At 47.3% G+C, this 17,372-nt stretch overlaps 1 protein-coding gene across 3 annotated transcripts in view; it reads right to left on the reverse strand.

The window, feature by feature from the left end:
* Ak8 (adenylate kinase 8) overlaps positions 1-17,372 on the reverse strand; it is a 116,283-nt gene that overhangs the window by 67,914 nt on the left and 30,997 nt on the right. For all 3 annotated transcript variants that reach the window (XM_013506604.1, XM_005408390.2, XM_013506605.1), the window contains exons 6-9: positions 10,516-10,597; positions 9,953-10,024; positions 9,306-9,506; positions 6,179-6,310 (exon numbers count right to left, since the gene is read on the reverse strand). In XM_013506604.1, the coding sequence (XP_013362058.1) occupies positions 6,179-6,310; positions 9,306-9,506; positions 9,953-10,024; positions 10,516-10,597 (487 nt within the window). The remainder of the gene's footprint in view (positions 1-6,178; positions 6,311-9,305; positions 9,507-9,952; positions 10,025-10,515; positions 10,598-17,372) is intronic.

Genomic DNA, 17,372 nt, shown 5'->3' on the forward strand with positions numbered 1-17,372 from the left:
CCCTCATAGCCAAAACCAGAAGACAAGTGCTATTTCCTGAGTTGTTAACTGCACAATCATGGTTTTTTGTAACCTTCAGCATTAAGGAGTTTTTTGCCCATACTACAGAAACCAAAAGCAATCCCAAAACTAGCTGGGTAACATGAACACCTAAGTCAAGGACCATCACCGAAGACATAACGCTTAACAACGACACACTTAATTCTCTATGTACACAACATCAGTGATTTTGTCCTGAGTGGCCTGCAACTTCACTAAGGGAAATATGGGAAATATATGAAAAAAGGCTGATGGAAATTAAGAAACTTCCATATGGTACCGTGCACTGTGCTGTTTGCTTTTTTTTTTTTTTTTTTTTTTTTTTTTTTTTTTTCTCTTTCTTGGTAGGTGACTGGAGTTTTTTCTTTTTTTTTTTTTTTTTTTTTAATTCTGACCTCTTGACAACCTGTTGTTTACTGGGGAGGAAACCGAGGCTCATGCTGTTCCAGATCACAGAGCCAGGAAGTGGCCAGACTGATACCCTCTCCCGGGTCTGTGAGAAACGGAGTCCGTGCTCAGCCTCCAGTTCTGCCCACTTAACTATACTTCCCACTCTTAAAGTCAGAATTCTTAAAACGGAACCACATAATCCCATCTCTCAACCACACGAGCACCACACTGTCAGCACAGGAGTGAAAACTATGTGACACAGAGAAAATCAGAAAAATTTGGCCCTCTCCAGGGAGAGAAAAAAGGCCCCAGAGTCACATCAAGAGGTGACATCTGTGCCAGAATTAGCACACAGCCTTTAAAATAGGGGTTGCGAGTGCATTTAAAATGTTAAAGGAAAAGAGAGTCAAAATGAATGAGCAGATGGGGACCTCTGCAGACAGAGGGAAACAAAATAGAACCAGAGAGACTCTGGAACTGGAAAACACAGTATCTTAAATGAAAACAAAATTATGGCATGAGCTGTAATCTGCAAATCTAAAGGCAGGAAAATAAGCAATAGAAGATTCCAAACTTAAAGAGGAAATGAAAGGGTTGAGGGAAAAAGGAGGAGCTTAATGACCTGGAGGGAATCATAAGCATCTAAGAACTTTAGACGAACACAAAGGCAGTCACACCTTCCTGCATTACACTCCAATTGCTTAAAGAGAGAGAAAAAATACTAAGCAGTTGGAGAGGAGAGAGATGATTCATAGACAGGGCAACAATGATAAAAAATAATCTCTGACTTATCATCAGGAGAAATGCAAGCCAGAAAACAACACAATGACATCTTTAAAGTGTTATGAAAGGAAAAAAAACCTGTCAACATAGATTTCTATATGCAGCACAACATCCTTCAAAAATGAAGGCAAAATAATAGTGCATGTAGCTGTATGAAAGGTGAGGGAAGGTGTCACTAGTAGACATGGACTAAAAGAAATGTTAAAAGAAGTTCTTTAGGCTGAGAAGAAAATGATTCCAGGTGGAAACTTGGAATTAGACCAAGGAATAAAGTGTGTTGTTATGTGAATACACAGAAAAAAGTCTTTTCTACCTTTTTTAAAACTTCAAACCAAAAATAATCATAAATACATAAATTACATAAATAATCATAAATTACAGAGCTTATAACAGGACCACAACAGCACAAAGGAAAGGGCAGGTTTCTTTTCTTTTTTTTTTTTATCTTTTTCTTTCTTTATCTCTTTTTCTTTCTTTCTTTCTTTCTTTCTTTCTTTCTTTCTTTCTTTCTTTCTTTCTTTGTTTCTTTCTTCCTTTCTTTGTTTCTTTCTTCCTTTCCTTCTTTTTGAGACAGGGTCTTCCTATGTAGGAAGGTAACTACTCACTCTGTAGTCCAGGCTGGTCTCAAACTCATGGAGAGCCTCTTGCCTCAGCCTCCAAGTGCTGGGATTAGAGGTGTGTGCCATCACACCTAGCTCTGTGTTGAAGTCCCTTATATGTGAAGAGGTGTAACATTAATGCAAGGACTCCAAGAAGAGGAGGATACATATTTAATCTCTGGAGCAATCACTAACAAAAGCAAAGAGATGTACTAAATATGGCAACAGAGGAAATAAAATGAATTACTAAAATCTAGTAGGTGAGGCAGGAAGATCACTGTGAGTTTGAGGCCAACCTAAACTACATATAATAAAACCTATCACAAATAAATACCCCAAAATAAAAATAAATACATGAAAACTAATCCATCATCCCAAAAGATGGCCAGAAGAGAGAAACAGAGAACAAAAAGCACAAACAACAACAAGGAAAACCCACCAAGTGGTAGACTTGCTACTATTGAAAACTTCCTTTAAACAGACACACACTGAATGCTTCAAATACATGCAAAGGACGTCAAGCTAGATTTTTAAAACTAGAAAACTCTCACCATATGCTCTCTACAAGACACATATTTAGAATGTTAAGATATGGACAGCTGAAAAGAAAAGCATGAGAAAGTACATCATACAGACGCTGATCACAGGGAAGGTCGTATGATTACCGAAGTAGACTGAGAAAACGGACATTCTCAGCGAGGTGGAGGGACACTTCCTAGCAATAAAATGGTCATTTTGCCAAGAAGAAATAGCAGTGCACTGTAATGTATACGCACTGAACAAATACGGAGGCAAAATTGACAGGAAAGAGACAAATCCACGATATGGAATTGGAGATTTTATTATATCGGGAGTCTCAAGTCAAGAGTGAACCACTGAGGAGGTGAAAGACTTGAGTGCCACAAATATCTTCTAGCTAATGTGTGCAGGGTGTTATACCCAACAGCTCTGAGACATGCATGTTCTTCTCAAGTGCATGTGGACTCCACCAATATAGGCCATATGCTGGTCCAGTCAAAAAACCAATACATTTTAAAGGATCAAAATCATATAGGATGTGTTCTTTGACATCAACAGGATTAAGTGTTCTTTGATATCAATAGGATTAAATCAGGCATCCATAACAACAAAAAAAAAATCTGGAAGAATCTCCAGATATTTTAAGGAATACTTCTAAATAGAAAATTGCTACAGAGCTACAGCACTATTTTGAGGAAACTATAGCTGTCACTGCTTACAAGAGGGAGGAACGGTTTTAAAACCCCATATCCACAACCACCTCCAGCAACAACATCCATGAAACTGTCCTCCCTTCCAAAGACTAAAGCCTAGAAGGAAAAATAATAATATTATTTTGGTTTTTTAGTGTTTTGAGACAGGTCTCACTATATACCTCAGGTTGGCCTCCAACTTGCAGTGATCCTCCTGCCTTCTAAGCGTTGGAACTACAAGGCGTGCACCACCATGCCTCATTTAAAAAATAATTAATTAAGCTGGGCTTGTATTTCAGCACTCAGGAGGCTGAGGCAGGAGGACTGCTGCGAGTTTGAGGTCAGTCAGGGATACATAGTGAGTTCAAGGCCAGCCTGAACTACTTAGCGAGACCCTATCTCAACAAACTAAAATAATAATAATAATAACAACAATTAATTATATTTGTGGGCAGGATGTTCAAATAGGGCAACGGGGTTCTTGCTGTGGGAGCTGGTGAGGCATTCTAGGAAGCAATGGGCCTACAAGAGGGAGCGAGGCCTCGGATGGGGCTGGGCCTGGGATGTGCTGGAGTTGGCCTTGCTGCCCTGGGCTCCTGCCCCAGCCCGGCCCACGGGACTGACTACAGCCTTGAGTTCCTTTTTAATTTTTTCTACATTTGGTTCCATCTGCGTATCTAATACAGTGTGTGGTGCACAGCTGGCAACTGATGAGAAATATTAATGATAATCTGATAAAATCCCTCATGGCCATTTCTGATTAGATATCTGTTCTCATCATAAAATTAAATCAATCAGAATTGTAATACACCCTCGAGATAGTCATTCAGGTGTGTAGATCTCTTCGTATTGTTAGGAGCATACCCGAAGGTACCTTTAAAGCAGTGAAATCATCCCCTAAACACAGATGAGTGGCCAACCTGCTTTTGGGCCCCTCCTTCAGGTAGCGAGATTATCACAGTGGTCAAGTGAATTTATGGGTTTCTTTCTCAAGAGTTTGAGGTTGCTTCTGGTTTTCGCATGCATCCTTCACAGTGTGCATGGCATGTTCAAGCAAGTATTTCAATTTCAAGAGAATCAAATCCCAGGTGTGCAATCACCGGGCTGAAGGAGTCGCATAGTTAGCAACTTAAGAGTGACTTTTTCTGTTCAAAGAGTGGTGCCCTTTAGACATGCAGCAGCTAAAACAGGGTCTTCTGATAGCCTTGGGGGAGCGAATGCTTGTTTGCTGGTGTGTCCCCGGGTTTACGGGCTCCTAAATGCCGGGCTCAGGGCCAAGCTGGGGCATGGCCCTGGGCTGCCCACTCTGTCTTGAGGTGCCAGCAGTTGGCTTGCTGAAATCTCATCCTGCCTGGCATTTATTTACCAAGAACACCTCTGAGAAATGTGAGCTTTCTGAATTCCTCTCTAAATGCTCAATTATCTAAAAGAGTCCCACGGTGGCTTTTTAACTATAAAGCAAAAACCATTGTGAGCTTTTCCATTTTCATTTTTGGGACAATCTAGGCAGGTCATTTCATCTCGTGACCAGTATGCTGAAAGCAATTTAGATTTAAAAATGACTTTTCCTGAAGGAGAGCATCTACGGAAGCAGACTGCGGCAGAGAGTGTCACTTACCCAACCCTGTGTGCTGTGTGAAGGTGCTATTGTAGTGTGTTCACATCCGCTCTCTCTCCCTATGCCTCTTTTTAAAATTTTAATTATTTTGGGGGATACTGGAGATTGAACCCATGGGTGCTTTATTGCTAAGCAACATCCCCAGATCTTTTTATTTTTTATCTTGAGACTAGGTCTCCTGAAGTTGCCTAGGTGGCACTCAAATTTGAGATCCTCCTGCCTCAGCCTCCCTCAGTACTGGGATAACAGGAGTGTGCCCACCATGGCCAGCTTCACCATACCTCTTCATGTTCCCACAGAACATGAGCACAGACAGTTAGCTGGGCACGTGGTAGGGCACAGGTGGACAGGTGGGCATTTTGAACCAAGAACCTTCCCTAATCACTGATGCAAAGTTCGTCTAATCAGCATTCTTAAAATGTAAAATCAAGGAAGAGATAATTTGAATAACTCATTTAAAAATGGATTAAGAAAAAACATTTCTTTTTTAATGTGTATAGACTTTTCTATACTAATGAAATTTGCCAAATAATTGTTCAGTTTTTTTTAACTTTTTTTTTGAGACAGGGTCTTGAACTTACTATGGAACTCAGGCTGGCCTTGAATTCACGGCAATCTTCCTGCCTCAGCTTCCTGAGTGCTAGAATGGCAAGCATGCCCCACCGTGCCTGGCTTCTATCTTTTTTATGGGTGTGATTTTTGTCACTGATTCCTGGCTATCTCTGTGGTTTTGGAAGTTTAAACTGAAGGAGACCTAATTATTTTAGGGGACCTAATTAAAGAGCATTTTTATTCAAAGCATCAACCTTCTGGGGTGGTATATATAGCAATATGAATACATGTGTACCTGCGTATGCATTCTATATATACTTGCATGCTGGTATGTGCAATTTGAGGTTATATTCATATGCATTTTGTATATTTGGGGGTGCAGGGCTCCTGTTTGCTTTGTAAGCAGAGACTGTGAAGATGCTGAGCACCTTCACTTGCTTGCATCTAACCCGAGCCTGCTATTGTCTTCCTTCTTCCCAGCCCTTGATCCTCCAGCACACGGGACGGCCTCCAGCACCGCCTGGGACACCCCAGCCAGGACTTGGAGAGCTGATTTCAATATTTTCTCGCCTCCTGGTAAAATATTTATTGAAACTGTGCAGAGCGAGAAGTCTTCCTCTGGTTCAGAAATTGTTTGCCTGCAAACGTGCTGACCGGGGCTGGGGGAGCCGCGTGAGACCGGAGCAAATAAACCTGCAGCCGCTGCCCCGTGTGTGCAAGAGCCGAGGCCCCACGAGGGGACCGCAGCAGCGGGGGCAGGCACGGGGCGGCCGGCGCCCGGAGGACATAAAAATGATGAGTAGCCGGGCTGTCGGCTCTTTGGGCTGGGGACACGATTTTATTGGTGAATGTCTTTACGGTTAAGGTAGCCGAGCTGGGCAAGAGAGCAAGACAGCAGGGGCGCTCACCCTCCCGCCCTCCCGCGCTGTGCGGGCCGGCGGGCTCTGGCGCGGAAGGCGGGGAGACTGGCGCATCCGGGCACTCACCGTTGACGAGGCCATATTTCTGGGCCAGGAGGGCCGCCTGCAGGCTCTTGCCGCTGCCCATGGGCCCGAACAGCAGCACCCTCGGGGTGAACGGGGCATTGGATCGATGGTTGGTCTGCACGTAGGTCAGAGCTGGAGAGAGAGGACAGGAGGACAATGGAGCCAGGTCCTGAGGAAGAGCAGCTGCGGCGCAGCACCTCTGCTCCGGCTCCATGCGGGACCCTTGTTATTTCTTACATCACCGTGGAAACACTTGATGGGGGCCCAGGAGAAGCCGCAGTGACGCCACTAGTTATGTGTCAGGCCTGGGCACCAAGGTGGCCAGGGAGTGGGGCAAGCCCCAGAAGCCGTCCTCTGAGCCACCCCGGAGTCTCCACAGCAGAGCAGTTTCCAAACTGCATCCAGCTGAGCCTCTGACCTGAGGCCCTGGGCCCCGCTGGGTCTCCTAGAGGAGGCGCACGCTGGCTTTCTGCAGGCCATGCCGAGTGCGGACACAGGCTTTGATAAGCGCCTCAGGCCGCGCAGGGGCAAGTGCGCAGGGACTTCTGAAGGACCGGGGAACTGGGGGAGAATAATCTGTGCAGCCGTACTCCACGGATACCAACTGTGTTGCGAAGCTCCAAAGGCAATGAGACAGGTCACAGGAACGGGCAGACGCAGCTGCGGTGTGCCCTGGCATTTGATGAATGAAGTGGTGGAGAGACAGAGGTGACTGTCTCCAGTGATGAGGTGCCCTGCACCGTGGGAGGCGCCCAGTGCCAGGAAGTCACAGGGCACAGCTACTGAACATCAAACGGGCCACCCCCTCTGAGCGGAGAAGAGGGGGCAGCGAGGACAGGCTGAGCGGGCTGTAAAAGGGCAACTGCACAGGGAGGCTGGCCTTAAAGCAGGGGCTCCGCCCCCAGCCGCCTTCCTGCCGAAGCCCCAGGCTGTCCTGTGCGCTGTCCAATCCACCACTGCAAATGTCCCTCCTGGGACTCCATCTTGGGCAAAGGAACATGGTCCCCAGGGACTGATCACAGGCTCTTTGTTGTGGGGGTGACCTGCACATCAGTGAGATGGGGAGCAGTACCGCTGGGCTCCACCCAGTAGGTGCCAGTAGCACAATCCCAAGCTGTGACAACCAAGGCATTTTCAACCAGGCATTTTCCAATGTCCTCCCCTTGTGGGTGGGGGAGAGCGAAATCGTCCCCAGTTGAGAACCAGTGGGATGTGTTCACTGCGCACATCTTGAGCTCTGGAATCTTCGTGGGTTGTGTAGTTAGTGGGGTGGGTCATTAGAGACGGGACAGCTCCCTCTCGTGTAGACCAGCAGCACGGGGGAGTTCAGGGGGCTGTCTTCGAGGCTGTGCTCACCGTTATCATCATCACTGTGACTGCCGTGTAGTCACTGCTGAGCCGATGAACTCATTTTCCTGTCACAGTCCCATGACAGAGGCGTAATTCCTGCTCAGAGACCAGGTGGGCGTGGGGTCACTCTCCCAGAGCCTGCGCCGTGGGTACCATTTCCCCACGCAGAGGCCCCTCACAAGGCACCCAGTCAGGCTCTCGATTCTCAGGCCTCTGAAAAGCACCAACACTCCAGGCGAGGCAGCCTGCTTACAAATGATGCTTAATTTACAGTAAATAACCAAGTTAATTAGAAGTAATGATCCCCTAGACAGTCTCCACATCTAATTATTCTTTTTAGAAATATGTGGTTGCTGGATGCACTGCAGAGAGATTAAAAAAACAACACAGAGAGAATTTTGCGTTCCAATTTTCAATTTATCTCTCTGCATTATTAATTAATAATAATTAATATTCAGACACTCACATTTTTATTTACAGTTCCGGGCATGAATTCTTTATGTGTGATCATATGAACTTTTAAAATTAATTAAGTAATTTGGAAGTAATTAATGTGTAAATTCAGAATCATGGCATAAGATAAACGCGACGGATGTTTATCTTAAGAGCACAGTGTTTGCTACTAAAGACCCTTCCGAGATGCCAAAGCGCTGGAAAATCGCACGCCACCCCGGGCTGGCAGCTCTAAAGCAGCGCCTTGTCCCAGACACCCACGCGCTGGGTGACGGCGGAACGCAGGGAGCACGCAGCCAGCCCGCGGCGGGAGACGGCGGTGGAGGGATCGGCAGGGCCACATGTGGGACCTCATGTCACCTCCCCATTGAAATCAACTCTTCTTAGAGACTTGAGAGAACACAGAGAAAGGGCTTTGCAAGCCATCAAGCGTGGTGGGACTGCACTGTGTCAAAACACTGACCGCTCCGCGTACGTGGTATGGACGGGGACAGAACTACAGCAAGACTTAAAAATGCTGCTACAGCAATTTTGGGTAGGAGTATTCTGAGTTCCCCTTGCCGAACAAGGACAAGATATTGGAGGGTGATAATCGCCGAGCCTTGGCCGCACCCACTGGGCTTCTGGTGGGGACCTGTGAGCTGGAGACTCTCTGAACCCCCCCTGTGCCACCCACCCCTTGGGTGGCACAGGCTTTGTTCTGACTCTAGGGAGGGCAACACTGAGGCTCTGAGGGGGTGAGAGGGTTGCCCAGGGCTGCCCAGCTCATGCGTGCAGGGGTTAGGACTTCCCAACTTCCCAAGTCCCGGGTGCAACCTCTGCTCTCCGCACCTCAGGGCCACCGCGGGCTGTGCAGTCACATTTGTCGTTACTGCGGATGCCAGGGCAGCGCTGGCACAGGGCTGCTCATCCCCGCTCTGAACACTCACAGCCCCTGAGCTGTGCTGCAGCGGGTTTTGCTGTTGTTTTGGTTTTATCTGTGGTTGGGTGTTGCTGTTTTGTCCTAAATCTTTAGGCACATTCTCTTCCTTCTTCAAGGTCAGGCCCAAACTTCTTGATACCGTGGCCCTCCCACCCCAGCCTCACCACCCCTGCTGTGTCACTGTGAAATCTTCCATGGGCTACAGACATGGCCATGCCCACATATAGGACGTTAGCCCAGTTGCCCAGGCTTCTGGGCAGGAAACCTACACCTAGATCCCCAGTGTGTCAGGCACGTCCTGGCCACTGCCACCCTGGTGGTCCTGGATGGGAGGGTGGGCGGGCATGGCGAGCTTGGCCTGTGGAGGAGGGTGGTTGGGCGGGGCTGCGTGTCTGCATTTACCCTGGTAGAAGACGTCCACACAGGGCTGGTCAGCACTGATGGCCTTCAGGATTTTGGGGTAGGCAGGAAGGACCCGGATGATGTTCCTGTGATATTCTAGCAGTTTCTGAGCTGTCTCCACCTCTGAGATGCCCTCCGGCTCCACCAGACGGTTCTGGACTTCGGACTCGGGCGGCCAGTCAAAGGTGGTGTGGTAGATCTCTGTACAGAGAGGGACACGGAGAGGGCACAGCTCACCACCCAGCCAGAGGCTGCCACCCCCAAATGCGGATTCTGGGGCGGGGCCAGGGAACCACAACTCGGCTCTGTTGGAACATGGGGTACACAGTTTCCCCAGGACAGAGAGGCTCCCACCCGATCCAGTGCACAGGTCTGAGCTGGGGGGTGAGCTCAGCAAAGAATGGGCTCAGAGCTTGCTGCCTGCAGCACCATCCATGCTCAAGTCCAGTTCTGCAGAGAACAAGCTGCCTCCCTGCACCTACAGGGCTTCCGCTTCCCAGCTGCTTCCAGCTCAGAGCCTGGCTCTGGCATCTGAATCTGTGCCTGCCTGTGCGCCTCTCTGGATGCACTGGGCGCCTGGTGAACCGAGGGTCCAGAGAGAGGCTGTTCCCATGGGGATAGGGGATGGGTCATGCGGAGGCCCGTACCTTTGGTTACAGGGTCGATCCTCTTGCCCAAGTTTCTCTCGATCAGGACAGAGTCCGGTGCATTCAGCACAACTGGGCAGAGAAGAGAGGGGCCACATCAGGCGTGCAGGGTGGAGGCCATGTTCATGCCTTTGAGCCTCATGGATGATCCCTCTACACTGCCACCAAGACCAACCCTTCTCCCAGCCCTGGAACTCCTAAAGGAAAGGTCTTCTCAGCTCCAAACACAAGCATGTTCTCTGGGGACCGAGCATCGCTCACGGTTGAGCAGTTCCCTGCTAATGATGCTCATGTCCCGAGTAACACCGTGATGAACGTCCTTGTGCCTGTGTGTCCGCCACACTTCCCATGACTGCCTAAAGAGGGTCCCTCAGACACGGGTTCCTGGGACAAAGACTCCCAGGGAGAAAACAGAACGCTGCTTCTCCTAAGAACGAGCCCCGAGTAAGTCAGCTCTGTGACTGAGGCTGATTTAATCGAACATGTCTTGCTCTTGCTGGGTCACAGGTGGCGGGGCTGGGGACAGGGCTGGGGAACCAGGGACGCAGGGCCAGGGTACTCACTGACGTGCTTAGGGGCGAACCCCAGGGTCTGCATCATCAGCACCTGTTCCCGAGTCTCGGGGATGCCATCCAGGATCCAGCCCTAGGCAGAGGATTGTGAGAGTGGCTTATGGGCCTCTATTTTGATTTTCAGAATTTTCAGAAGGACTCGATTCTTTTTTCTTTACAGAGGGTCTCACTGTGGTGCCAAGCCTTGTCTTGAACCCTGAGCTCAATCAATCCTCCTATCTCAGCCTACCAAGTAGCTGGGCCTACAGGAGCACCACAACGCTTGGATTTTCTTGACAGAAGAAAATAAATGTTTCTGATAACCATATGATTCTTCCTCAACAACTACTCTCACTGGTATAGTCTTTCCCTCTTATATGTTCTTGATAATAATAACATATTTTTTCCAGTTTTTTTGTTTTACTAGTACAGGTTTGCAGTACACGTTTACATTCCTCATGGGGAGTTGCTGCACGCACACGACACATCACATCGTAATTTTTATCGTGTTATCTTCTTATCCACTCCTCCCTCCAGCTCTCAGTCCCCTTCACTTTTGCAAAAGATCTATCTCCTTGTTTCCTATTATCTATCTCTTATCTACCTCTTCCTATTATCTTTGCTCTTTATTTACACTTTGGGTTCCTCATATAAGAGAAACCACAGGATACTTAAGCTTGTAGGTCTGAGTTTATTTCACTTAACATCACGGTCTCAAGTTGCATCCATTTTCCTACAAATGATTCAAGTTTATCCTTCTTTGTGGCAGAATAGTATTCCATTGTGCATAAATACCACATTTTCTTTACCCATACTTTTTTTTTTTTTTTGAGGGTCTCACTATGTAGTTCAGGCTGTCCTTGAACTTGTGACAATCCTCCTGCCTCAGGCTCCTGAGTGCTGGGATTACAAGTGTGCATCACTATGCCTGGTTTCCATATAGTTTATATCCTGATTTTTTCCACAAAAAACCATAGCTGCCACAAGCATTTTTTTTTTTTTTTAATATTGGCCTGGCTCTTCATTGCCTCCATTTTCAATGGCTTACATTTCACCAAGTGAACCTCCACAACTGACTCTCATGATTGCAAAGAATTTCCACTGTTATAAATAACACTGTGATGAACATTGTTGTGCATGAACATTTTTGTGCATGAACATCTTTGAATATCTTTGTGCCACTCTGAGAGTGGCACAGCGCCTGCCTGGCAAGCGCAAGGTCCTGAGTTTGATTCCCGGTACCAAAAAAAGGTGTTTCTGAGATATGGGATTTCTAAGGCATAAAATCAACAGGATCAAAACAGATTCAGTACCAAAAAAAGGTGTTTCTGAGATATGGGATTTCTAAGGCATGAAATCAACAGGATCAAAACAAGATCACATTTTTTAAAAGAACCCATAGTGACGCCACTGAGTTCAGACATTAGTCCCCTCTCAGTATGGCTGGGGTGCTGGGGTGGAAGGTTCATTTCTACTAACTCCTTAAATGCAACTGGGAAAGGAATACACAATTATTGTACACTACATGGGAAATGCAGAAATTCTAATGGAAGTCACTGAGAAACACCAAGACCCTAACAAGCCACTCTGAACATCTTGACTGATTTCCTTCCAGGCATTGCACACAGCTATGTTTTCTGCCCTGGAGGTGGGAAAATAAAGAACCACACACCCTGTATGTCTCCTTTGCAATCTGTTCTTTTCACAGAGCGAAAACATTTTGCAAACATTTTCCAGGTCACAAAATGCTCGTCCTTGGAAGTTTTCAGAGCTGCCTGGTGTTGCACAAGATGATCGACCAGACTTTAACTGATCCAGTACTGCTGCCCATTTGGCTTGATTCCAGCATCATTATTTTAAAATGCCATCCATAGATCTCGATGCGCATCAAATTCAAGACAAATTTCTACAAGTTGACACTTCCTGTTGTGGCTTTTTATACATCTTGCCAAACTGCTCTATGAAACCGCCTGGCCAGTTTGTAAGTCCAGTGGCACAGTGCCCATTTTCCCATCTTTGCTAATGTTGGGCATTATCTTGGGGAAAATCGTTCCAGCAAAACATAATATACCATTGCTTCTTTCATTTACATTTCTTTGATCATTAGAAGATCAATATTTTTTCCATATGTTTACTGACTATTTGAATTTTGAGTCTTTTCCAAGATGTCTATCCATCCCATCTATCCATTTGCCATGTGGGATGTCTTCCTATTAGAGATTTTTACATACTGAGAATATTAAGCCATTTTGGCAAACTCTGCCAGACCATCTGAAGCAAACCACTTTGCCAATGTTTTCTTCTATCTGTCTGTCCGTCTGTCTGTCTGTGGTCTTTGAATTTTGTGCCCAGTGCTGTCTGTAACACTCTGGCTTTTGGCCAGGCTAATCACTGTTTTTTTCTTTGGCTTCTGTCGCTATGTGAATGTATAAAAAGGCCTTTCCCACTATAAAATCAGATAAATATTCATTTGCATTTATACTGTGTTCTCCTATAATTTTACTCTTTACACTGAAATATTTAATGGAGCCACATTTTGTTTTGTAAATGACATGAAGCTGCAACCCAATTTGTTTTGTTGTGGTTCAAGCCAGCTGCCTCAACCTGTTCTGTGACACTACCTCTGCTCTCCTCTCCTCTCCTCTCCTCTCCTCTCCTCTCCTCTTCTCTCCTCCCCTCCCCTCTCCTCCCCTCTCTTCTCCTTTCCTCTTCTCTCCTCTCCTCTCCCACGATGTCCCTTTCATCACAGTCTAATGCTGAGCTGACCTTGGCTCTAGACTCTGTCTGCCAATAGATCTCCAAGCTACTTTACCCTTTAAATTATTGTTGCTTTATAATTGATTGTTACATCTAATAGAATATGCTCTCCCTTCTGATTTTAAAATTATTCTTCCAGGTAAGCATCAAAAAATATTTTGTCAAGCTTCATAACAAAAATTCTAGGAGGATTTTAGAGTGACATTAAATGTGTAGATTAATTCATGAAGAGCTGACACTTAACTCCACCCAGTCATCGCATTATCTTCCCATTTGCTTATGTTGTTTTCCTGTGTTCCTCGGCAATGTTCACATTAAACAATTTCTAAAGTCCTTTCAAGTCCCTTGAATCTAGAGTTAGACACATGCACGCAAGCATGTACACACTGTTCAATGCGTGAGGCCCGATATCTAGACAAATCCACAAGGTGAACTTTGCAAGAGGAAAATAAAGCAGCAATTGCTTCACGTCTCCATCTCGCGGCAAAGGGAGCCAGGCAGCCAGAGTCGAAGCTGAGGGTGCTGAGGCTGCTCCCCAAAAGGAAGCCCTTGTCGGAGACTCTCTCTCCATCATTAGGAGAACAGGGTGCCTTGAGGCCGGAGGATGAACTCAAGTGGGCGAGCTCAGGCCCCTGGTCACTCTCAACCCGAACCCCCCGATTCACAGGGCTCCTGTAGGTGCCAACAAGAGACGGCATTCATTAAAAACAAAAAAGTGCTGCATTTCTTCAATATTAAAATATTCGAGTTCCAACAGCCTCCACGGACAGTTAAAAAAAAAAAGCTAAACAAATTTACAGCCTAAAGAATTGAAAACAGCAGGCAAGCTTTTATTAATTTCTTAAATTATACAGGAAAACACAGCCATGGAACTACTGGCTTCTCAACTAATGAAGCGAAAGTGTAAAAAAAAAATTTTTAACAGTCTTTTGCTCCCTCAAGTCCTTGTTATAGCCAGGCAAGCGCGAGGCTGCAGCTCTTAGAAAGAGCAAAATCTACAGATGTGAGCAACTCCACAGGAACCCGGAGACACCACAGATGAGAGCTCCCTCGCTTACAGGGGTGGAAACCGAACTAACGTGTCCTGAACTTCACTAAATCCATGCCCCCCAGTTTCCTCCCCACTTGGAGGGGAGAGGAGTCATGAGCCCTCTGACTGCTGCTTCTAGTTTCGAGGGCTGGTTATTCAGCTTCACGTCACTTTTTGAAGCTGGAAGGAGGCTGGAACTCCGCCTTCCCTCAGTACCCAGACAGGCTTCTGGTTTTAATATTGCATTGCTGAGCAATCATTATAATCTCGCTCATAAATTTGCAGCAGATTATCAGTATGTGGTTCAAAGCTTTTAGAACTGTTCAGGGGAACAGTTCTCACTGACTTCTTGCTGGAGAAAGCGGGACTTCCAATTACCCGGAAAAGCGCAGCAAAATGAGGAACGTCTTCCTGATTAGCCTGGCCTCCCCGGTGTCATTTGGAGATTTTTAGGAAGCAGGCGGGGGCTCTGACGTGAACCGCAGGCCGCCAGCTCCCCAGGGCTGCCTTTGAGATTGAAGGGGAAGGTACAGCTGCCGAGTGCTGAGGAATGAGGTCCCTGAGGGTCCCCTGCAGCGGTCCCTGTCCCTGGGGAAGGCAGCCAAGGAGACTCTTCATCCTTGTGCCAGCCCACATGGGTCCACGCGGGGCCCAGGGACAGACAGAGCCTTCACGAGGGTGCTGTACAAGGACGCATCAGTCCTCAGCAACCTCAGGATGGAGGCCCCAGGCTTGGAAGCTCAGAAAGCATCATCTTTCCCAGAATCTCTGCATCTACAGAGGTTATTCGCCCAGTTGCAAAACTGACTGCATTTTTAAGGGGAAACAGCACTTTTGGTGGAGAACACTTGTCTGGCTATACGTTCTGCTCAGGCACAAAATCATCAGTCAGTAGACCCTAGGATCCAAGGACCGCCATGAAGGGACACTGAGTCATGCGTGACAGCACGGCATTGCTAGGTCCATGGGTCCGACACTCAGGAGTAGCTGGATGGGAGGGATCAGTCAGCGCCTAATTAGAATATGTTATCCATCTTCCTGACACTTCAGTGAAATGTCTATTCCACTCTGGAGCTGCAGCTTTGTTCCAAGCAGGTTAATTGATATTCTGATGCCTTCGCTCGCCGTACCCCAGTGGCTTGGTTCTGTTTTATCACACATCAAAAAGGCCGTATGCTCAGGGCACTCCATGCACCAGCACAGAGCTGGAGGTCTGCACAGCTGCAAGGGGTATGGTATCACAGGAGGGACAAGCACTGAGCAGATGTCACGGGTGAAAAAAAGAGGAAAGCAAAGAAGCCAGCCAGCCCAGGGAGCCTGGCGCGGCCCAGCGGAGCACGGCCTGACGCAGCACCGGCCATCCGGCTTTGTGCGAACACTGGCCTCCTCTGCCCTCCTGACTATTATGAGAGCGTAATTAGCAACCTCGTGCGGGAAGCTTCCGCTGCCCTCTGCGCTGCTGCCTTTTTGATGCGCTGCCCCTGCTCTCCTCCCCTCTCCTCCAAACGCTAGTGTGGGCGTCCCCCTGGGGCTCCCCCCAGCTCCGCCCAATCCTGGCAGGTTCCATCTGAGGCCTTCCTGGAGCCGTGTGCTGATTCCTCCTCGTCCCGGGGAGGTGATCTGAGGCTGAAGATTTGGAGTAGATCAATCAGATTCGCTTGGCTCGGAGTCGAGATGAAGGCAAGCACAAGATGCACCACAGACCCAGCACGGCCCCCCATTTTCCTAATGAAATGTGTGCGGCTCCCAACATATAAAAGCGAAAAAAAAGATACTTTATCAGCCAGAAAAGAAGTGCATCTCATAAGATCAAGTTTGGGACACGGATCTGTTCCACAGCCAATCTGAACAAGGAGACTACAGTAGCCTCACCCTTACCCACAGGGGATGCCTCGCACCTGGATGCCTGGAACCGCAGAGTGCTGAGCTCTACCTATGTTATGCTTTTACCTACACCTAAGAGCTCTGAGAAGGCTTAACTGATCAGCTGGCTACAGCAAGGTTAGTGATAACTGACCATAAGCCAGAGCAACTATAACAATAAACTACAGTAAAAGTTCTGTGATCTCTCGCTTTCAGCATATCTTACTGTAGTGTTAGAGCTTGCCAGCCTGGGCATGTGAGTATTTTTCTTCCCCTATCAAGTCGAGAGCGCTCACCTTTGCACTTAGAGAGCATACTTTACGGCTTCTCTCTGGCCGAGCCGAATTGCCGGCACCACCACTCTTGCACTCAGGGCTGCTATTAAGTAAGATTAGGGTCAGCTGAACACAAACACCACCTGCCACAGTCCATCCAGTAAGTAAGGCTGCTAAGTGACTAGCGGAAGGGTGGCGTATGTGGCATAGCTACATGGGACAAACTATGATTCTGGTCCCAGCTGGCACGGACCAGGACGATGCATGACTCCCTCGTGCTACTCAAGATTGTGTGCACTTTAAAACTTCTCAGTTATTTACTTCCGGATGTCTCCTTTAGTATTTCAGACCACAGTGGACCTCAGGCAACTGAAACCTTGGATTCAGGGGGACAGCTGTACTTTGAGGAACACAAAAGTCTGTCCCAGGACAGGTTCCCTCGGCCTACACCAGTGATGGCAAACCTTTTAGAGACGAGTGTCCAAACTGCAACCCAAAGCCCACTTGTTTATCCCAAAGTGTCCACCCCGCAATTACCTGAATGCTGACGGTTTACTTTAGAAAAAGTAACTCATACATTAACATCTCTTGTCTTAAAAGAAAAACAACACATTGGCCATAGGTTTGTCTACTAAAAAGACCTGCTCCTCTTGGCCTGCTGTGCAGTCTTAGGAAGCCTTCCACCGTGAACTCGTCTGAAAGAGGACCGGCAGGAACGCTGACTTCAAAGTTTAATTTGCACTGCTGCGAGACACCTGCCCGTGCTCCGTGTGACACATGGTGACCGCAGCAGGAGGGGCTCCTAGCTCGGACCCTCCCACAGGCAAGGAGTTTTGCTGGTTACAGCCCAATGCTGGTGTCTTAGATACTTTTCTCATTGCTGAGACAAAAGACCCGATTTAAAAAAAAAAACCTTCCCAAAGTTAAAGAAGGGAAGGTTTATT

Source organism: Chinchilla lanigera, unplaced genomic scaffold (genome assembly GCF_000276665.1).
Source record: "Chinchilla lanigera isolate Chin_1 unplaced genomic scaffold, ChiLan1.0 scaffold00112, whole genome shotgun sequence".
In the NCBI taxonomy this organism is placed as follows: domain Eukaryota; kingdom Metazoa; phylum Chordata; class Mammalia; order Rodentia; family Chinchillidae; genus Chinchilla; species Chinchilla lanigera.